The sequence below is a fragment of the Lissotriton vulgaris genome, unplaced genomic scaffold (genome assembly GCF_964263255.1).
Source record: "Lissotriton vulgaris unplaced genomic scaffold, aLisVul1.2 SCAFFOLD_822, whole genome shotgun sequence".
Lineage (NCBI taxonomy): Eukaryota > Metazoa > Chordata > Amphibia > Caudata > Salamandridae > Lissotriton > Lissotriton vulgaris.
The window spans coordinates 687,112-711,033 of record NW_028245005.1 but is presented as its reverse complement, the minus strand read 5'-3'; the positions used below and the strand labels follow the sequence as shown (position 1 = coordinate 711,033).

At 45.2% G+C, this 23,922-nt stretch overlaps 1 protein-coding gene across 1 annotated transcript in view; it reads left to right on the top strand.

The window, feature by feature from the left end:
• Positions 1 to 23,922, top strand: part of LOC147666670 (complement C3-like) — a 285,541-nt gene that overhangs the window by 185,751 nt on the left and 75,868 nt on the right. The window contains exon 20 of the mRNA XM_086948981.1: positions 23,141 to 23,246. Within this exon, the coding sequence (XP_086805107.1) occupies positions 23,141 to 23,246 (106 nt within the window). The remainder of the gene's footprint in view (positions 1 to 23,140; positions 23,247 to 23,922) is intronic.

The following is a 23,922-nucleotide window of genomic DNA, read 5'->3' as shown; positions in this document are numbered from 1 at the left end:
GCCTCTCACCCCGCCACGAGATTGACACCATGAGCGGTGGTGCCTGCGAGCCAGTGCGCCTGCTGCACCCCAGGCAGCTGGTCCCCAGACCTGTCTTGGCCACCCCTGCACACCCAGGCCTCACTGCTCACCTGCCGACACCGGCGTGTGTCAAAGAGAGCCCACCACGTGCCGGTGCAAGCTCCAAGCCCGAGGCCCGTGACCTTGGCAGCCTCTTCAGACCATCGCTGGCCACCGCAACACAGGCCCCCAGCACTCCTTTCTCGTTGACATCCTCTTACTCCACTCCTTGTGTACAATGATATGAACTCTGCCATTAAAAAATCAATTCCAGCCTACACTGTGGTCAAATAGGTCACACATTTGGAACGGAGTCTTGATTTTTTAATGGCAGAGTTCATATCATTGTACACAAGGAGTGGAGTAAGAGGAAGATGCGGTTCAGTCCGGAGAAAAAAGGATCATCGTTATGGAGGTGATCAACCACTACCAACAACTGCTCTGGTGACATTAACTCTGTGCATCGCTAGCCAATGACAAGTGGCTGTGGGCCCCTGCTAACCGCTGCCTCCGGCCTACACTGGGATCTAGTACGTCACACATTTGGAACTGAGTCTTGATATCATGATGGCCGAGTTCATTTGTTAATGGGACATTTGATATCACTGTACTCCCTTTGATATGGTGCCACCAACTCTGTGCAAAGCATTCCAATTACACATGTCTGTGTTCCCTTGTGGACTACTGCCTTCAATCTATACTGCGGTCGAGTAGGTCACACATTTGGAACTGAGCCTTGATTTATTTATGGCAGAGTTTATATCATTGTACAGGCCTCATTGCAGATTGCATCCCTTTCAGCTCTGGTGCCACTAACTTGATGCCCCGAAATTCATGGACACTCTCTGGTTGAACTTTGGTGCCATCTGAGTATATGGCCTGGGGGTTGTCTTCATCATCATGTAGCTGATACTGGTTTGGTGTTAAGAATGAGTCTGTAGCATTCATCTCCTCCATATTGCCTGTTTCTGCTTGGTACTGCCCTCTGCATCATGTCCTGGAAGAACTTCTTCCACTGTCCCCCGAAACACTCCGTGACATTCACCTTGGACATCGACAATACCTGCTCAGGTGTCGTGGCCTTACCTCAGTGCACCGCAAGTCACCTTTCCATGGCAGTGTGTCTGTGCTGGCCGCCGTGCATCCGGGCCGACTAACTCTTTGCAGCTCAAGTCATAGACCCTTGCTGTTTGAACTTTGAACTTCTGATTGTCTGATCACTGTTGTAGTTGTTGCCAGCACCAACCACTCCCTGAGGGCTTAGACTCACCCCACAACCATGCAACACAGGCGTCACTGGACATGTGACCATGGCAATAAAAGGGGCCGGTTGCACGTGCCCGTAGCCAGTTCCACAAAATATCTAAGTGTGTCTCAGTGGTCATTATGTATGCATGAGGACCCCGGGCTCTACCACATAACATTGTGCTGTGTACAGCGAACGCAATCATGTCACCTCAGGCAGTGGGGTAGACCTGGGACATGTAGCTGTGTGGTACCCCCATGTAAGTAAGCGTAAGCGGATTGGACTGGTGTACGACAGTCCGGCGTAGGGGTGTGGTTCATCAACCCGGGGCTCTGGGCGTGGTTAAGTTTTGGCCTTTCCAAGGAAGTAACTAATGCATGTGTCTCTGTTGTATTGTCTGCGCCTCCCATTACGCAATGGACAATGTTGCAATGTAGCATGCCCCCGGAGTGCGGGCTCAGCCAAAGGGGTAAAAGAGGGAGCGCAATCCCGCTCGGGTCCGGGATCATGCATGCCAAATATGTGTGTCGCTATTACCGCAGCATAAGCCAAAGGTCTACCCTCAACCGCATCGAGAGTTCAGCCAGCCATGAACTCTACATCTGTGTCCGCCCTGTTACCATAGGCCTACACAAACGTGGCTGCCATCCTTCAACGCACAACATCACAGTATCGTTGTCAGGCTTGTGGACATGCGCAGACAGGCATGACAATGGTGTGCCGTAGGAGTGCAAGTGATGCAACTGCACTGCGCACAATAGTAAATAGGCTCAGGGAGGGAGGAGCAGCAGTGAGGCTACGTAATACACATTGATGCTGCTCATTTGCTACAAGCAGTACATGTCAAACGGGAATCACTAAAGCCTACATATCACACACCAATGAACCAGTGAGCCTGCCAACACATCATGCAGAACCAACTATTGAAAAATAACAACATGTTTCTGCCCTTTAAGTGTACGTGTGTTACTGGGCATTCGTCAGGACCATGTAATTGTGTACCTCGGTGGTATAGGCACCGAGGTACACAATTACATGGTCCTGACGAATGCCCAGTAACACACGTACACTTAAAGGGCAGAAACATGTTGACCCCGTTGTAAATCGTAAGGGGAAAACACCCAACACACTAGTTGGTACATTTCCCGACACATACTTTTTAACTAATACCCAGCTAACCACGGAATAAAGTTTTTGTGTGGTAAGCGCTGCTGGTATTTTTTAATATAACTCACTTTTTTTCACATTCTGTCACAAAAAAACCCCGCTCCGCAGTAACCTGGCGTCGCAGCACACCAGGGAGACATTCGGTTTCTCCTGGTGGGCCCAATGATGAAGCATGTCATCACCCAGGGTGGTGAGTGAGGGCTTAAAAAGAATCCCTGGGAAATTCCTATTCAGGTAGATTTAAACTTTCCTTGTCTCTGTGCTGGACACCTGTACCCTTCAGTGGGCACTCTTTTGTTGTTTATTAGAACCAACTATTGACTCATGTCTCTCTGCACTGTCACATGTGATCAAGGATATGCACTCTGCCCTTGGATGATGTCACCCCACCGAGCCCCGAATACACAAGCCCAGAGGCAGTACAATGCGGCCCACAAACGTACCAGGGGCATTGGGGAACGAGCATTTGGCGTGTTGAAGTCACGTTTCAGGTGTCTGGACATCACATGTGGAAGGCTCCTGTACAGCACAGACATCATGTGCAAGATGATCGTTGCATGTTGTGTGTTGCACAACATATGTGTACGTGCCAATGCCCCATGGATACAAGTGTCCGATACACCGGACGATGATGAGGAAGATGAGGCAGGTGGACCACGCCCCACTGCAGCAGGAATAGCCCGTAAGAACACCATCATTGACAATGTCTTCACATGAGCACGTCACATTGTGACAGTCCTTAGCAATCATGGGACAGTACAAAATGACCACAGGCCCAGCATGTGAAAATAAATTAATTACAACACACATTCCCTGAGTGCATGTCACTCCTCTGTACAAGCACATCACTCTGACAAGTGTAAGTGCAACATGTAGTGCTAACAATCTCATGATTTGAAAATAGATGGTGGGTGTGTCGCCTGTTTAGGCTGTTTAGGGTGTCACATATTCAAAATGCCATTTCTGTGTGTCAAAGATAGTACAGAATCCCACTCATCAGCTTTTCACATGTGTCCCAAATCATTACATATAGGCTGTCATTTGTGACCTACAGTTGACAACAGGCCTTCTGTTGGGGTCAAATATCTCCCACCATGATGCAAGGATCACCCTGTGACTCAGGTCCCACAGCATGAGCAACACGGACATAAGGGGGATTCACTGCATCTACATTTGTCCATGCTTTTATACTTGATTAATCATAGACATGACACGTCTGTGTGTATTAGTATGTATTAGTCACATTCAGTAAAGTGTTGAAGTTGTCTTAGTTCTGGGCCATGCATACAACACTTAGCAATGTTTCCCCGTGGAGGGCCAGCCAGAGTCCTTTAAGGATTGACAAGTTACTCAGAAGTGTAAGAGTCCTGACCGCAGGCTGATTGCTGTGTCATTCAATCAATCAATCAGTCATTTGTTAAGCGCACTACATACCCGCAAGGGCCTCAAGGCACTGGGCCTCTGATCGAACAGCCAGGTCTTTAGTATCCTACTGAGGGTCAGCAGGTCTTGGGTCTGTCATAGGCTCAGTGGGATGGGGTTCCTTGTCTTGGCGGCGAGGTGGGAGAAGGATCTCCCGCCGGTGGTTGTTCTTCAGATGCGAGGGACAGTGGCGAGTGAGAGGTCGGCGGAGCGTAGCTGGCAGTTGGGGGTGTAGAAGGAGAGCCGTCTGTTGAGGTAGGCTGGGCCGGTCTTGTGGAGTGCCTTGTGTGTGTGGATGAGGAGCTTGAAGGATATCCTCTTGTTGATGGGGAGCCAGTGTAGGTTTCTCAGGTGGGGGGTGATGTGGCCGTATCGTGGTACATCGAGGATCAGTCGTGCCGAGGCATTTTGGATGCGATGTAGTCGATTTATGAGCTTGGTTGGGGCTCCCACATTTCCGTAGTCGAGTCTGCTGATGACGAGGGCCTTGGTGACTGTTTTTCTTGTATCTGTCGGGATCCATCTATAGATCTTGGGGAGCATGCGGAGGGTGTTGAAGCAGGAGGAGGAGACGGCGTTGACTTGCTTGGTCATTGAGAGCGCTGAGTCGAGGATGATTCCCAGGTTGCGAGCGTGGTCGGTGGGGGTCGGGCTGCCCACAATGCCGTTGACCACTAGGAGGCGTCCCAGGCTGATGGGTTGGAGCCGAGGATAAGGACCTCCGTCTTGTCCAAGTTCAGCTTCAGATGCCTGATCTTCATCCAGTCGGCAACGGCCTTCATTCCTTCATGGAGGTTGGCTTTGGCGGTGATGAGGTCCTTGGTGAGGGAGAGGATCAGTTGAGTGTCGTCGGCGTAGGAGATTATGTTGAGGTTGTGCTGTCGGGCGACGTGTGAGCGGGGCCATGTAAATGTTGAACAGAGTCGGGCTGAGGGAGGATCCTTGAGGTATGCCGCAGATGATCTCGGAGGCTTCGGAACGGAATGAGGGGAGGCAGATACTCTGTGTTCTGCCCGAGAGAAAGAAGGTGATCCATTCCAGAGCCTTGTCTCAGATCCCTGCTACATGGAGGTGTGCGCGTAGTGTGCGGTGGCAGACGGTGTCGAAGGCGTCAGAGAGGTCTAGGAGGATGAGTGCTGCAGTCTCCCCGTTGTCTAGCAGGATCCTCATGTCGTCGGTGGCGGCGATGAGGGCGGTCTCAGTGCTGGGGAACCCTGACTGGGAAGGGTCCAGGATTCTGTTCTCTTCAAGGTATCAGGTTAGCTGTCTGTTATTGATTTTCTCGATGACCTTGGCCAGGAAGGGGAGCAGAGAGATGGGTGGGAAGTTCTTGAGGTCTCTTGGGTCTGCCTTGGGTTTTTTGAGTAGGGCATTGATCTCTGGGAAGGTTGCGGTCTTATGGGAGAGATTGAAGACGTTGAGTAGGTGGGTTGCGATGGAGCTGCTTGCTTTGTTGAAGACGTGGTGTGGGGATGGGTCTGACGGTGAGCTGAAGTGGATTGTGCTCATGGTCTTGATGGTGTTATCGACGCTCACACTGGGTCAGGCTAGCAAGGGGATGTGGTCAATAGTGGGCGGAGGGTCTGTTGTGTTGCTGTCTGTTGGGGCTGTCTGGATGTTGAAGCTGTCGTGGATGTCTGCTATCTTGCGGTGAAAGAAGGTGGCGAGGGAGTCGCACAGGGCTTGCGACGGAGGGATGTCGTTGGTGTTGGAGCTGGGGTTGGAGAGTTCCTTCACGATGTTGAAGAGCTCCTTGCTGTTGTGTGCGTTGTTGTCGAGGCGGTCTTTGAAGGAGGTCTTTTTGGCAGCCCTGATGAGGTTTTGGTGGTTGCGGACGGCGTCCTTGTGTGCTGCGTGGCTATCCGGAGGTTGTTCACTGTGCCATTTCCTCTCTAGTTTCCGGCAGGCTTGCTTGGAATCTAGGAGTTCTGGGGTGAACCAGTTGGCATTCTTGCTGGTGTCTCTGTGGGGGGGTTTCTTCAGCGGGGCGAGGGTATTGGTGCAGTCCTCAATCCAGTGTCTGAGGTTGAGGGCAGCGACGTCGCTGTTGGAGGGTTCGGTGGGTCGGCTGAGAGCAAGGTTTGCATGTAGCTGATCTTCAGTGATTTTGATCCAGCAGCAGCGGGGGATCTGTTAGGCGGTGGTGTGTGGTGGGTTTCTTGAAAGTGAAGTGGATGCAGCGGTGGTCGGCCCAGAGGAGTTCCGTGGTGTGGCTGATGAAGCCATGCGGAAATGAGAAGAAGACGGGGTTGAGCGTGTGGCCGGCGGTGTGGGTGGGCGTTGTGACAAGTTGTCTCAGTCCGAGGGGGTTATCAATCAAGGTTGTGGAGTTGTTGTCGTTGTTGGTCTCAAGGTGAAAGTTCAGGTCTCCGAGGAGAATGTAATCGGTGGAGGTCAGGGTGTGGGTGCTGATGAAGTTGGCGATGGAGTCGCTGAACTGGGGGTGGGGTCTGGGGGGTAGGTAGATGAGGGTGCTTCTGAAGGTGGAGTTGGAGTCTGTGTGGATCTAGAAATGCATGTGTTCGGCGGTGCTGAGCGCGTCGTCCGTGCTAGCCGAGACCCTGATGCTGTTCTTTTGGACGAAGGCGATTTCTCCTCCGACTCCGTTGGTGCGGTCTCTGCGGGTGATCTTGTAGCCATCTGGGATGGCTATGGTGATGTCGAGTGCGGAGGAGTTGTTCAACCAGGTCTCTGTCAGGAAGGCGACGTCTGGGGAGGTTGTCCTTGTTAAGCAAACAAAATATGTCATTCTATGTCGAGGTCCAAGGTTAGTGTTGCAGGGTGTATCGGGGGACGGTGGAAGGTCTTATTCCAGGGCATGATGCAGAGGGCAGAACCAAGCAGAAACAAGCCATGGGCAGAGATGAGTGCTACTGCTTCCTTTTTACGACTAAGGCAGATTCATCCTTATCTTTGTCTTCTGACGTTTCATGCGCCTCACATGTGGGTGGTGGTGTTTGGTCCGCATCACCGTGTGACACTGACACATCAGGGTCCGGAGAGGTGGATGTAGAAGTGGCAGCAACATACCTCTGCGCTATGTCTTGTGGCATCTCTCCCATGATGAGGATCTGCAGGGCATGAAAGATCCCATCTACAGCTTTCTCGTATGCAGCCATGGTAACCATTCTTTGCGCCTGCATTCACTCCATGCTCTCCATGACCCTCCTTATGTTTCCTAAATCACTGATGACATCGCAGAGAGACATGAGTCAATAGTTTGTTCAGCCAGCTCCTTCTGGCGGTCTAACATTGCATTGGAATGCCATGTGTTCTTCGGTGAGGTGCTGGGAGCCAGACGTGGTGGTGGGTGCTTCTTGCTGTGTGGTCTGTGGAAGGGGTGAGCTCCCCTCGATGGTGCTGGGCTGCCCTGCTACTGGAGGTGGGTTTTGGAGATTGTCCATGAATCGTTGAAGTTCATCGTAGTTGTTGTCTTGGGGATCGTCTCCATCATCACTGACGTAATGTAGGGTCTGCTCTGCAGGAGGTGTTGATTGTCCCTCTGCAATGTAAAGGGGAGATGCAGTTTCACAGTGTGTTCCATGTATGTTTATGTATTGGCGAAGTTTACATACAGACTGCATGACAATGTACATTGTGACTGTTTGTGAGGAGATGCCTATTTGATGCGGTACAGTGGACATTTGTACTGTATACAAAGTAAAAACTGTATACAAAGGACATTTGTACTACAGCACAGATGTGAGGTTGTACTCGTACATTGTCATCTCACAGTTTATTCTCTCTGCTTTTATGGGGCATTTTCCTGCATGACCTGTGAGAATTGCAGGCCTGTCTCTGGTTATCGCTGATTTTTGTATCGCGGTTTGGGACATCAACGCTTTTTTCGCGTTCGTGTTTTGCATTTTTTAGGCGTTGCATTAATTTTACCACGGTCATTTGATGCGTTATCTTGAGACTAACGCATAGTACCACTGTGTTGAGAATACAACGTTAACACAAATCTCTGACAGAATATCGAGAGACAGGATATCGACAGACAAAATATCGACGCTGGAATATCGAAGGCAAGTATATCGACACCCTATCTACAACATGGTAAGTACAAAAATATCGAAACTAAAATATCGATGTTAAAAATATTGTAATTAAATATATCGTTTTTTTAATTATTAAAAAAGGAAATATAAAGTAAATAATACTTTTATATAATTTAAACTTATGTAAAAATATTTTAGAATGTTTAAAATGAATAAATAATACATATTTACCGTTAAACATTTAATTAAAATTAAACATATAATATGTAATATATATTTAATTAATTATAATATTTATTATTTTTTTAATTAATTTAAAAATATTAACAATTACTATACATTACAAATACATCAACACTCATAAAATAATAACATAAATAATAATAAACATTCATATATAATACATAAAAACAATGAAATATACTTTCAATATTAAAAAAATTAATTAAACACAACATTATGTCACATAATAAAAATATTATAAAATACATAAATAAATATAAATTATATTGGATAGTGTAAGGCTAAAAATTACTATTCAAACTCCATAGGGTGCAACAGTAGCGAAAGTGTTGGATAGCAAATAGGTAAAAATTACTATTCCCACTCCAATGAGTGCAACATTAGGGAAAGCGTTGGATAGCGTAAGGGTAAAAATTACTATTCCAACTCCAAAGGGTGCAACAGTAGGGAAAGCGTTGGATAGTGTAGGGGGTAAAATTACTATTCCCACTCCAGAGAGTGCTACAGTAGGGAAAGCTTTGGATAGCGGGTGGGTAAAAATTACTATTCCCACTCCAGTGAGTGCAACAGTAGGGAAAGCGTTGGATAGCTTACGGGTAAAAATGACTATTTCCACTCCAATGAGTGCAACATTAGGGAAAGCGTTGGATAGCGTAAGGGTAAAAATTACTATTCCAACTCCAAAGGTTGCAACAGTAGGGAAAGCGTTGGATAGTGTAGGGGGTAAAATTACTATTTCCACTCCAGAGAGTGCAACAGTAGGGAAAGCGTTGGATAGCGGGTGGGTAAAAATTACTATTCCCACTCCAGTGAGTGCAACAGTAGGGAAAGCGTTGGATAGCGGGTGGGTTAAAATTACTATTCCCACTCCAGTGAGTGCAACAGTAGGGAAAGCGTTGGATAGCGTACGGGTAAAAATTACTATTCCAACTCCAGGGAGTGCAACAGTAGGGAAAGCGTTGGATAGGGTAAGGGTAAAAATTACTATTCCCACTCCAGTGAGTGCAACAGTAGGGAAAGCGTTGGATAGCGGGTGGGTTAAAATTACTATTCCCAATCCAGTGAGTGCAACAGTAGGGAAAGCGTTGGATAGCGTACGGGTAAAAATTACTATTCCAACTCCAGGGAATGCAACAGTAGGGAAAGCGTTGGATAGGGTAAGGGTAAAAATTACTATTCCAACTCCAAAGGGTGCAACAGTAGGGAAAGCGTTGGATAGTGTAGGGGGTAAAATTACTATTCCCACTCCAGAGAGTGCAACAGTAGGGAAAGCGTTGGATAGCGGGTGGGTAAAAATTACTATTCCCACTCCAGTGAGTGCAACAGTAGGGAAAGCGTTGGATAGCGTACGGGTAAAAATTACTATTCCCACTCCAGTGGGTGCAACAGTAGGAAAAGTGTTAGATAGTGTAAGGGTTAAAATTACTATTCCCACTCCAGAGAGTGCAACAGTAGTAAAAGCGTTGGATAGCGGGTGGGTAAAAATTACTATTCCCACTCCAGTGAGTGCAACAGTAGGGAAAGCGTTAGATAGCGTACGGGTAAAAATTACTTTTCTCACTCCAGTGGGTGCAACAGTAGGGAAAGCATTGGATAGCGGGTAGGTAAAAATGACTATTCCCACTCCAATTAGTGCAACAGTAGGGAAAGCTTTGGATAGCGTAGGGGGTACAATTACTATACCAACTCCAAAGGGTGCAACAGTAAGGAAAGCTTTGGATAGCGTAGTGGGAAAAATAACTATTCCAACTCCAAAGGGTGCAACAGTAGGGAAAGCGTTTAATAACATAGATTTTTATTTTAACATACTTTTAAATAATGTTTATATTTGAAATAATGTATAATTAATTTTTCAAATACATCAACATCAATAAAAACAATTAATAATTAATAAAACCAATTACATTTGAATGATTTATTGACAATAAATTAACAACAAACACTAATAAATAATATTTATTAAAAATTACTCACCAAATAATACATTTTGAATAATACATTATTTATCATAACAATAAAATATTATATACATTTAAATCAATTTGAAAAACTAAAATACATTATACAAATTAATATTTTTCAAAAAAAATGTTTAACAATTATGTAATTAATTTTTCTAGTTATTAAAAACTATTTACAAATTACAAATATCAATTGACAATTTAAAAAATAAATATCTAATAAAATAATTATTTACCAATTAATAATGATTTAATACATTAATTATCCATAACTAAAAATGTATAAATAATTAAATATTTACAATAACATTACTTTCTACCCAATACCCCTATAAACCCACAACACCTCAGTTACTAAAACATAACATTTAATTAAAATTAACATTAATTACCAATTAAAAAATAATTTATCAATTAAAATAATTAATTGCCAATTAATAATTAATTACAAAATAATTTATACATAAATAAATGTTTTATTAATTATAATTAAATTACTTCCCACCCTATTCCCCTATAAACCCACAACCCACTCCGATACTAAAACATAACATTTAATTTAAATTAACATTAATTACCGATTATATAATAAATTTATCAATTACAATAATTAATTGCCAATTAATAATTAATTACAAAATAAATTATACATAAAATAATATTTTATTAATTACAATTAAATTACTTCCCACCCTATTCCCCTATAAACCCACAACCCGCTCCGGTACTAAAACATAACATTTACGTTTAAATTAACATTAATTACCAATTATATAATTAATTTATCAATTAAAATAATTCATTGCTAATTAATAATTAATTACAAAATAAATTATACATTAAAAAATATTTTATTAATTACAATTAAATTACTTCCCACCCTATTCCCCAATAAACCCACAACCCGCTCCGGTACTAAAACATAACATTTAATTAAAATTAACATTAATTGCCAATTATATAATTAATTTATCAATTAAAATAATTAATTGCTAATTAATAATTAATTACAAAATAAATTATACATAGAAAAATATTTTATTAATCACAATTAAATTACTTCCCACCCTATTCCCCTGTAAACCCACAACCCACTCCGGTACTAAAACATAACATTTAATTTAAATTAGCATTAATTACCAATTATATAATTAATTTATCAATTAAAATAATTAATTGCCAATTAATAATTAATTACAAAATAAATTATACATAAAAAAATATTTTATTAATTACAATTAAATTACTTCCCACCCTATTCCCCTATAAACCCACAACCCGCTCCGGTACTAAAACATATAATTTACTTATAAATAAATGTATTAATATATAAAATTAATACACATATAATATAATTTATTTTAAAAACTTAACTAAAACATATAACACATACATAATAAAAAACAAAAACAAATACAAATATCGATATTAGTGTCATCGAAATTAGTTACATCGATATATATGCTATCGATATTACTAACTTCGATATTACTTACATCGATATAAAGAATTTAGATATTACTTACCTTAGGGTCGATATTCTGTCCAACGATATTCTTGACATCGATATTCTGCACCTTCGAAATTTCAAACACGATATTTTGGTAGGTCGAAATTTAAAACTCGATATTTTAACTGTGTACCGTTATCACAGTGTTATTTTCCCGCAAAAGACTGCGATGTGAAAAGTTGCATTAAGCTAATTTTGCGATAATTATCACACGTTCATAAGAATATCCCCCCATGTGTTTTAGAAGTATATATGCAACAATGTGCTACAAAATTCACCCTCAGTCACCAGTTATATTTGTTCTGTGTAGGGCGCTTGTATTTTTCACGCTCTGTGAGAAGTTGGCCTGATATATGATGTCTCCAATTCTGGGGGCACCTTGTATCAGTCCAAACAATCCCTTATGGTGATGGTTGTAAGTCAACCTTATAGACAAGCTATCCTAAGGGTAGCATGGACTAAGCAGCCTTAAAGGCTTAACTCAAGAGGGCATGTGAAGCAAGCTGTTTTACCAATCACAATCCTGTAATATCAAATGAAAGGACACCACACAAGTTATATATTATAAAAATATATGTATTTATTACTAGAATAATCCTCTGTACTCTTTATAAGTGCAGAGGCACAAGCGTTTAAACAAAAGCACAGTTAAACATATAAAAGTTTCACAATTATTGATGAGGCCCAGGGGCCAATCAAACCATATATTAAAAAAATTGTATAAGTATCACTAATTGAACAGAGCTCAGGCCAAAGGCCTAGGGAATTGCTGGGAGCAATCGGGACTAGCAATGCTGAAGTCGGGAAAAGCCCGCGGGATTCGAGTGCAGCGCTGAAAGCACACACATGCACCAATGCAAAGTCAATGGTGCATAAAAGTTATCGAGTTACTGCTTTGAGAGTCTTCCGACTGACCTAGAAGGGCAAAACTTTAGACCTAGACACTAGAGGTGTATACCGATACAGGAGCACCGGCATTCAAGAGTTACCTCACCCACAGGAAGCGGGTGCACAGGTGCAAAGTCGTGTCAGCTTTCGTCGTGTGGATCGATGGAGCCTGGAGATGATGATGCTGCAGGCGGCCAGAAGAGAAGTGTCCGGTGGGACCCAATGGTGGATCGAAGCTGAAGGGTACCTGAAAGCAGAGGGGACAGAGTCTGGGTCACTCAGCAGTGACCAGGGTGGAACCAGGACGGAACCAGGCAATGTCGGGCGCAATCAGGTGGTTGTTGAGAAGCTTGTGCAGCTGCCACGTGGACTCTGGGGCACCGAGGATGTCCAGGATTAGACCACAAGCTGTCCCACAAAAGCTCTCGCTGGCGGCTGTGTCGGTTTCCGGATTGGAGCAAACAAACCTTGGCAAGCGCAACCCACGCGGGATTCAAAGATAGCTTCTTACTCGGATCAGGAGGGTCAGAGCGGGTGCTCCTTTTCAGGGGAGCTAGGGCCAGTCCAGAGCAACGGGACTGGCAGAGCAAATTCAAAGGTTCGTCGGTACTGGGGCCGCTAGCCAATGGGCAAGCGACCGGACCAATGTGTTGAGCAGCAAAATGCAGAAGGGCGCCCCGAAGCACTTGGAGAGTGTGGAGTGGGTAGCTTTGGTGCAAAAGCTGCTCAGGGCGGGGACTTCTCAGACCTCAATGCACAGCATCAAGGGAGCCTCGGGAGCTGCACGGTCAGCGCTTCATGGTTTTTCCAACATGGCCCGCCCCACGCCTCAGGTCACCTCCATGGGTCTCAGATTTGCTGGGACTGTGGATCAGGCTGCGAGAAGGCAGGAATGCTGGGTCTTGTTGATCTCTGTTGCTCGAGTTTTGGCGGGAACTGCAACAAAGCAAAGGGTGAGCTGCCGGATGGTGCCTGTTTGCACAGGGTGGTCACTCCTTGACCACAAGGGAGATTCTTAAGTCTTCTACGTTGAGTAGGATGTCGAAGGGTCCAGAGTTTCATTTCATAAGTTTCAGTCAGGATAATCTGTGTGCACTAGCACTGCTCCCACTCTTATACCAATCTAGTGGGCTGGATTACCTGTAAGGTCCCTCCTATGGGTGGGACCCAGGAAGGGGGTGGTTAGCTCCCTTTCCCTTTGTCCAGGGTCGTGCTGGGACTGGGGATGGAGAGCCCCAGAACCGGTTTGACCGGATTATGCAAGGGGAAGCCTTGTGCTCCCCAGGCAGTGTCTGATTTCATTCAACCCACCCTGCCCCAATACACTATCTCCTGTCTGGGGAGGTGTAGCACCTCCCTGCGACAGGAAACCCTTTTTCCAGGCCTTCTCTGCCAAGTTTCGGTCAGCAGCAGGAGGTCAGACTCGTGTCGGTGGCAGCAGCATCCATTTTGTGATGCTGAGGCTCTGGTTAGAATTAACCGCGGTTTAGCAAAATAACATGTCTTCTCTCTCTGGAAGGGTGGAATGCTACCCATGTTGCCAGGACTGGTGAGGGGGTAGTATTCCAAATCGTATGACACCTTACACGACATGTTTTGATAAAGCCAAACCAAAGTTAGCACATAACCGCGATGTATTATAATGCACTTAAGAGAATATGGTATGGCAATATCCCGGAACAGCTAAGGGAGTTGGTCCCGACAGCTGCAGATAGGCTCAGCTCATGCTAGAGCACCATCTCACATAAAACCAAGCACTCTGCCTCCAAGATTGATAAGGCCTGCCATAGGAGTGACTTATAGGTATATATGTGTCCAGATATAGGTTTAGATATAGGTATACTATATCTAAGCAAGGGGTGATTACACCACCTTGCCCCAGATGAGTAATCAGCCAGTTGTGTCAATTTAAGGTCCAGCCAGGGGTGGCAAAAGATATGCTGCAGCCCCTGGTAGGCCTTGGATGCACCTATGCCCTGGGCACCTATAGTGCACTGTACAGGGGCTGATAAGGTGTCAAGTACCAGATTGGTTATGCACCTAGGGTGCATGGAGTCCATTTTACAGAGAGAGCAGATAGCCTGGGTCCCTGATTAGCAGGATCCCAGGCCAACTATGTCGAAAACCAGCTAAACACAAGGCAAAAAATCTGGGGTAACCATAGTCAGGTATCCACCTTCCTACACAACCCCCGCCCCAAACGAAAGGAGATAAGGCTATCCTTGACCAGGTAAGCCTATAATGCCTGAGTGGCCATATAAGGAAGTACCTGCACTAGCATGGTTACCCCTGTCTCATGGTCCACTAAGCAATCCCTCACCCTTGGGGTATTAGAGGGTCTCCACCATAGGGAATCACTACCTTGGGTGTGTTTTTGCAAAGTAAAAGGATGGTGTTGATATGGAGTACTGAAGTGAGGCTCCACTAATGTAGGGCCCAGCTTCCTCCAATTATCTTCCACCATGTGTGCCTTTCTTTCATCAACTGAGTTGCACTGTGCTCTCAGGGTCAACCTCTGGCTACCTAAAGCTGGAGGCTGGGTCCCTTTTGTTGGCTTACTGGAGGCACAGTTCAGGTTTGGGCCCTTTGGGTCCCAGGTTTGGCTGTGCCCAACAGAATCCATCTGTGGGAGGTCCCTAACTAATTTTAAGGGGGTTCCCTCAGGAGTTTTTAAAGTTTTCACCTGGCTAGGGCTGCTAGCTTTGGTGCCCCTAATCTGCTGATGGGGGTGCTTTATTTGACAGGGGGCCCTTTGGGGCTTACTGTCCTTCTTGTCCTCTGCAGCCCTGGGCTGACTAAGGCAAGGTAGAGAGGGGAATGTTACCTGTTCCAGACTGGGTCCCACCTGAGAAGGGTCCACTGCCATCAGGGGCTCTGTCAGGCTAGGCCTAACAACCTCTGGGACAGTTCCTTCATCAGGGGTAAGATCAGTTCCCTGAGGAGGCTGATCCTGTCCTAATGTCTGGTGGGAGGGAGATTTCTCTTCCTCCTCAATGCTCTCTGTTTGTGTGGAGTGATCCATCATTTCAGGCTTCACAACACAGGAATCAGTTTGAGTTTGGGCTGTGGCCATCACAGCCCCACCAACCTTTTCAGGAAGGACATCTTGGATTGGGGCTGTGGCCAACACAGCCCCACTAACCTTTCCATGGACATTTACCATTCTAGAATGGATTTCCTGTTCAACCTCAGCCGAGGCTGAGATTTCCAAATCATTTCCTAGTAGACAATCCACAGGCAAGTTTGGTGACACTACCACTCTCTTTGGGCCAATGACACCTCCCCAGCTGAGACTTACTACTGCCATGGGATGATTGGTTTCTATTCCATCAATATTGGTCACCTGGTATGTGGCACCAGGTATGAGTTGCCTTGAGGGGACTAGACATTCATCCACCATGGTGATGCTAGCCCCTGTGTCTCTAAAGGCCTCAACTTTCAGACCATTGATGAGGGGCTCCTGTCTGTACTTGTTCAAAGTGTTTGGGCAAGAGGTGAAGTTGGCAAACCCCATGCCATTATCACAAACAAGAGTAGCTAAGTTAGGGGACCTGGTTAGGCCAGAATCCACCTGTGTTCCAAAAGTAAACCCAGCCAAATTCTTGGGGGTGCTCCCACCACCTGGGGTACCACTGCTAACAGTGACAGGAGGTGTTGGAGCTTTACTTGGAGGTATATTTTCCTTATTACTATTCTTTGGACAACAGCGGTCTGTTTTCCAATGGCCAACCTGTTTACAGGCATGGTAATAAGGCTTTTTCTGCGTAGAGGAAGTGTCTTGGGACCCACCCCCATCCTTGGAGTTTTGGGGCCCTGGGGAAGTCTTCTCTTTAGATTTATCCCCACCCTTATCTTGAGGTTTGGTATACTCCTTCTTCTGGTCATTACCCTGATTCTTAGGCCTAATCCTGGTTCTGACCCATTTGTCTGCCCTCTTACCCAATTCTTGTGGAGAGGTCAGATCTGAGTCCACCAGGTACTGGTGTAAAAGCTGGTTCTGACAATTACTTAGGATCTGCTCCCTCATAATCAAATTATACAATCCTGTATAGTCATGTACTTTGCTGCCATGTAGCCAACCCTCCAGAGCCTTAGTAGCACAATCTACAAAATCAGTCCAGTCCTGCGTCTGTGTTTTCTGGGTATCTCTGAACTTTAACCTGTATTGTTCAGTGGTTAGGCCAAACCCATCTATTAGAGCACTCTTCAGGACAGTGTAATTTTTAGCATCCTCAGGTCTAACTGTGAGGAGGTTATCTCTCCCTTTCTCAGAAAAGGAGTACCATAAGATTGCTGCCCACTGTTCTTCAGGAACCTGCTGTACCATGCAGGCTCTCTCCAGAGCAGTCATCCATTTGTGGATTTCATCCCCTTCCTTGTAGGGGGCACAATCTTTGTCAGGTTTCTAGTATCATAGGACCTGTCTTTCTCTCTAGGAATTATGTTGCTGCCACCAGTGGAATCTAATCCACACAATTTTTGTTCCCTTGCTAAAGCAAGTTTAGCTTGGGGCAAGGCTACCTCTTCCCTCTGTATCTGGAGTTGGACAGCCCTCATTCTGGCCTTATGCACTCTTCTCTGGGGGGAAGTCATTCTCCTTTGAGATTCTCTTGAGGCACTAGAAATGTGAGAATCCCTTGAGGGAGATCTCAACCTTCTATTGCCTGGAACAATTCTGGTATGTACTCTGGGGAGGTGCTGGCCCTCTCCATTTCCAAGTAGGTCCAAGTTGGCTTGGCTAAGCCTCCCCACTTGTACCTGGATATCCCCTTGATTCTGATCTGACTCTTCCTCTTCTGATTCAGGGTCCACCTCCACATCTTCTACATCTGGGGGGTGTTCTTATTCTCTGGGGGATTCACTCCATCTCCTGACCCTAAGGGAGCTACACTAGCTTTCTCAAGATCATCCTTCTCCAGGATGGCTATCAGGATGGGAATGGTAGGGTTGTGACCCTTTTTCAGCCCCCTTGAAGTGCACAAGGCACTCAAGTCTCTGTGGCTGAGGTTGTCATAGCTGGAGGGTGCCTTGGTAAGGTCAACCCTCACAGGTAGAGAGCTGGAAGCTTCACCTGTGCTAGACATGACTGCTAGTGAGGTGTAAGTGGTGCACTTACCTACACTAAGTGTTTTCCTACTGTACCTTGCTAGTGAGTTGTAGGCAGGGTGTGCTAAGCCCTTTGATCTACCACTACTAAGTTCAGTAGAACTTAAATATGCTAAGCTTATGAGTGCAGAGGCACAAGGGTTTAAACAAAAGCACAGTTAAACATATAAAAGTTACACAATTATGGATGAGGCCCAGGGGCCACTCAACCCATATATTAAAAAAATGGTATAAGTATCACTAATCGAACAGTGGTCAGGCCTAGGGCCTGGGGAATCGCTGGGAGCAATCGGGACTAGCAATGCTGAAGTCGGGAAAGGCCCGCGGGAATCGGGTGCAGCGCTGAAAACACACACATGCACCAATGCAAAGTCAATGGTGCGTAAAAGTTATCGAGTTACTGTTTTAAGAGTCTTCCGACTGACCTAGAAGGGCAAAACTTTAGACCTAGACACTAGAGGTGTATACCAATACATGAGCACTGGCGTTCAAGAATTGCCTCACCCACAGGAAGCAGGTGCAAAGTTGTGTCGGCTTTCGTCGTGTGGATCTATGGAGCCTGGAGATGATGATGCTGCAGGCGGCCAGAAGAGAAGTGTCCGATGCGATTCAAGGGTGCATCGAAGCTGAAGGGTACCTGAAAGCAGAGGGGACAGAGTCTGGGTCACTCAGCAGTGGCCAGGGTGGAACCAGGACGGAACCAGCCAATGCGGGCGCAATCAGGTGGTTATCAAGAAGCTTGTCTCCGCTGCCACGTGGACTCTGGGCTACCGAGGATGTCCAGGAGTAGACCACAAGCTGCCCCACAAAGGTTCTCGCTGTCGACGGTGTCGGCTTCCGGATTGGAGCAAACAAACCTTGGCAAGTGCAACCCACGTGGGATTCAAAGATCGCTTCTTACTCGGACCAGAAGGGTCCGAGCTGGTGCTCCTTTTCAGGGGAGCAAGGGCCAGTCCAGAGCAACCGGACTGGCAGAGCAAACTCAAAGGTTCATCAGTACTGGGGCTGCTAGCCAACGGGCAAGCGACCGGACCAATGCGTTGAGCACCAAAATAAAGAAGGGCCCCACGCAGCACTCGGAGAGTGTGGAGGGGGTAGCTTTGGTGCAAAAACTGCTCAGGGCTAGGGCTTCTCAGACCCCAATGCACAGCGTCGAGGGAGCCTTGGGAGCTGCACGGTCAGCGCTTCGTGGTTTTTCCAAGATGGCCGGCCCCACGCTTCAGGTCGCCTCCACAGGTCTCAAATTCACTGGAACTGTGGATCGGGCTGTATGAAGGCTGGAACGCTGGGTCTTGTTGATCTCTGTTGCTCGAGTTCCGGCAGGAACTGCAACAAAACAAATAGTGAGGTGCTAGATGGTGCCTGTTTGCACAGGGTGGTCACTCCTTGACCACAAGGGAGATTCTTCAGTCTTCTACGTCGAGTAGGATGTTGAAGGGTCCAGAGTTTCATTTCATAAGTTTCAGTCAGGATAATCTGTGTGCACTAGCACTGCTCCCACTCTTATACCAATCTAGTGGGCTGGATCACCTGTAAGGTCCCTCCTATGGGTGGGACCCAGAAAGGGGGTGGTTACACCCCTTTCCCTTTGTCCAGGGTCGCGCTGGGACTGGGGCTAGAGAGCCCCAGAACCGGTTTGACCGGATTATGCAAGGGGAAGCCTTGTGCGCCCCAGGCAGTGTCTGATTTCATTCAACCCACCCTGCCCCAATACACTATCTCCTGTCTGGGGAGGTGTAGCACCTCCCTGCGACAGGAAACCCTTTGTCCAGGCCTCCTCTGCCATGTTACGGTCAGCAGCAGGAGGTCAGACTTGTGTCGGTGGCAGCAGCATCCATTTTGTGATGCTGAGGCTCTAGTTATAATTAACCGCGTTTTAGCAAAGTAACATGTCTTCTCCCTCTAGAAGGGTGGAATGCTACCCCCGTCGCCAGGACTGGTGAGGGGGTAGTATTCCAAATCGTATGATACCTTACACCACATGTTTTGATAAAGCCAAACCAAAGTTAGCACATAACCGCAATGGATTATAATGCATTTAAGAGTATATGGTATGGCAATATCCCGGAACAGCTAAGGGAGTTGGTCCCGACAGCTGCAGATAGGCTCAGCTCATGCTAGAGCACCATCTCACATAAAACCAAGCACTCTGCCTCCAGGATTGATAAGGCCTGCCATAGGAGTGACTTATAGGTATATATGTGTCCAGATATAGGTTTATATATAGGTATACTATATCTAAGCAAGGGGTGATTACACCACCTTGCCCCAGCTGAGTGATCAGCCAGTTGTGTCAATTTAAGGTCCAGCCAGGGGTGGCAAAAGATATGCTGCAGCCCCTGGTAGGCCTTGGATGCACTTATGCTTAGGCACCTATAGTGCACTGTACAGGGGCTGATAAGGTGTCCAGTACCAGATTGGTTATGCACCTAGGGTGCATGGAGTCCATTTTACAGAGAGAGCAGATAGCCTGGGGCCCTGATTAGCAGGATCCCAGGCCAACTAAGTCGAAAACCAGCTAAACACAAGGCAAAAAATCTGGGGTAACCATAGTCAGGTTTCCACCTTCCTACACGCTCCCTATGACTTCAGTGATGCAACATTGATTACAGCACCCACACTGTGAACGTTATTTTATTTCCACTGGTTCGATCACAAGTTACTTAAGGATAACAGAAGAAAATCAGACTACGGAATAGAAAAATACAATAGGAGGAGAAGCTTTCTACAGCAAAGGAACAGATTGATGAAATATATTTTCTGAAAGCCTAATCAATTGTCCACAATCCAAAAGTTTTTAAATGTAAATTTAACAAAATGGACAACAAAATAAACTAAACTTCGACAAACAATTCAAGAGAGGTGTTCATGGTACCACCAGAGCTTCTCTTGGATTGTGGTCCATATGGACCACCAGTCTCAGTATCAAGTGCCACGAGAATAGTCCAAATGCATTAGATATGGATGTATCATGATGGCATAACATTTTCTGTGACTGGTTTTTGCTTGCACGGTATGCAATAGAAAATAATGCTAGGGATATGCATATTATTTGTTTGCAGGGCTAGTTTTACAAAAGTATCTATTGTCACTATACCCAGAGTTTCACTGTGCCCAGTGGTTCCGATTTGATCTTCTATGTGGTCCACTGACAGGGTGGATACTCATTGGACATAGCTGTTCGCAAGCAGTCATGATTTCACATTTATTCATTCATATGGACCCTAGTAATTGGGCTAGTGTCTGTGCATCAGTGCATGTAGCTCAGATGGTTCCATAAAAAAAAAATCTAAGCAACTAACCAGGTTTTAAACTCTGGGGGCTGATTTACAAGCCCCTTGCACCGCCGGTGAGTCACTTTTTATATGGGAAAAAGTGACATACTGTTGGAGCAAGGCGATTGTAAATGAGGCCCTGGATATTGAACACATTGGCTCCTCATGATATCCATAATGCTGTTCAAGAGCGGCACATAGAAGAATGGGTTTTCTTGCTGCTGCCAAGCTCGTTACATGAAATTTCCCAGACAGTGCTAGTCTATCCTTTAAATGTGAGTGTCTCTCTGCAATGAAAAGGGGAGATGCAGTTTCACAGTGTGTTCCATGTATGTTTATGCATTGGCGAAGTTTACATACAGACCGCATGACAATGTACATTGTGATTGTTTGTGAGGAGATGCCTATATGATGCGGGACAGTGGACGTTTGTACCACATTACAGATGTGAGGTTGTACTCGTACATTGTGATCTCACAGTTTTTTTTCTCTGCTTTTATGGTGCTTTTTCCCGCAAGATGCATGGAAATTGCAGGCCTGTCTCTGGTTATTGCTGATTTGAGTATCGCGGTTTGGGACATCGCCACTTTTTTTGCGTTCGTGTTTTGCATTTTTTAGGCATTGCATTAATTTAAACGTGGCCATATGACGCGTTATCGTGAGACTATCGCATGGTACCGCTGTGTTGAGAATACAACGTTAACACAACGTTATTTTCCTGCGATAGACTTCGATGTGAAAAGTTGCGTTAAGCTAATTTTGCGATAATTATCACGCGTTCTTGAGAATATCCCCCCATGTTTTAAAAGAATATATGCAACATTGTGCTCCAAAATTCACCCTCAGTCACATGCTGTATTTGCACTGTGTAGGGCACTTGTATTTTTCACGCTCCCTATGACTTCAGTTATGTAACATTGATTGCAGCACCCACACTGTGAAAATTATTTTATTTCCACTTGTTCGATCACAAGTTACTTAGGATAACAGAAGAAAATCAGACTACGGAATAGAAAAATACAATAGGAGGAGAAGCTTTCTACAGCATAGGAACAGAATGATGAAATATATTTTCTGAAAGCCTAATCAATAGTCCACAATTCCAAAGTTTTAAAATGTAAATATAACAAAATGTATAACAAAATAAACTAAACTTTGACAAACAATTCAAGAGAGGTGTTCATGGTACCACCAGAGCTTCTCTTGGATTGTGACCCATATTGACCACCAGTCTCAGTATCAAGTGCCGCAAGAATAGTCCAAATGCATAAGATATGGATGTATCATGATGGCATAACATTTTCTGTGACAGTTTTTTGCTTGAACCGTATGCAATAGAAAATAATGCTAGAGATATGCAAATTATTTGTTTGCAGGACTAGTTTTACAAAAGTATCTGTTGTCACTATACCCAGAGTTTCATTGTGCCCAGTGGTTCCTAATTGGTCCTCTACGTGGTCCACTGCCAGGGTGGATACTCATTGGACATAGCTGTTCGAAAGCAGTCATGATTTCACATTTATTCATTCATATGGACCCTAGTAATTGGGCTAATGTATGTGCATCAGTGCATGTAGCGCAAATGGTTCCATTGAAAAAGAATCTAAGCAGCTAACCAGACTTTAAACTCTGGGGGCTGATTTACAAGCCACTTGCACCGCCGGTGCATCACATTTTATATGGGAAAAAGTGACATACTGGTGGAGCAAGAGGATTGTAAATAAGGCCCTGGATGTTGAACCTATTGGCTCCTCATGATATCCATAATGCTGTGCAAGAGCGGCACATAGAAGAATGGGTTTGCTTGCTGCTGCCAAACTCGCTACATGAAATTTCCCAGACAGTGCTTGTCTATCCTTTAAATGTGATTTAAACCTGCAAGACTGTGGAGGCTTTTGAGAAAGAGCAAGCAACAGAAGGACAATCTGCATATCAATAAGAATAGTTCTACAGTCAAGAGTATCATGAGCTGTTTTTCAGAGCCCACAAATATGAGGGGAAAGACATTTTACTTATCTGCAACGACTCCCCTGCAAAGTTAGGAAAGAGCGGAAGGGAGGCCGCTGTCCCCAGAACTTGTGCGTCCCGGGGCGGACCGCACCCACCCCACTTGCTACGCCACTGACTTTAAGACACAAGGCTGGGGGCTGTAAAGAGGACATGTCTATCATTGACTATACTCTGTGAATGATTTACTGAAGTTGCCAATTTGCACAATTATGAATAATATATATAAAGTAACTGCCAACTTGTATTTCCAGGTTTCAAACAGTCAAATGGAATGCATCAAATTCAAAGCTCACCAAGAGTTTGAAGTGGGTTTGCTCCAACCTGCTGCTGTCACTATCTACGAGTATTATTCTATAGGTAAGATACCCTGCAGCCACAGAACTCCTGTGAAGTAGAGGTAAGACCCACCTCATCCCAGCATCTTCAGTGGAAGGCCTGAAGACACAAAAACCTTATAAAAAAAAAACATCAATCCTCTGTTGTTTGAATATAGAAAATACTGGACAGAAATTACAACAGATGAAAACATATCCCTGGAATCTAGAAGTGTTCAAGGTAGAGCCATGAGTGCCAGGTCCATTACAGATTTTCAGGATATCCACCTACGCTGAATGTAGATACAGTGACTCTGAATTGAGGTTATTTACGTAGTGGTTATTATGAAACTCTGGCAAGGACCTGGCTCTTCTGGGCCTACTTATACACCAGTACTATAGTACTATAGAAGTATCAGAAAATGAACAATGTCTTGTAATATAATTCTTGACACCTTAAGTAATTCATCTTCTAGCTACTTATCTGTCATTTTGCCTGCTTGGTAATCAGTAACACATTTGAAAATTGAAATGACAATACACAAAAGGAAAAGAATGCACTGACCCTTCCACTACTTAGCAGAGACATGTTAGAGGAATATACTGGCCCAGTGAGAGAGTTTACTTATCAGGAAATGAAGGTGGTGTATAAATCTCCACCCTCCTAGAAACAATGCATTTGGAATCATTTAAATACCTGGTAAGCTTGTGTTCTGTGA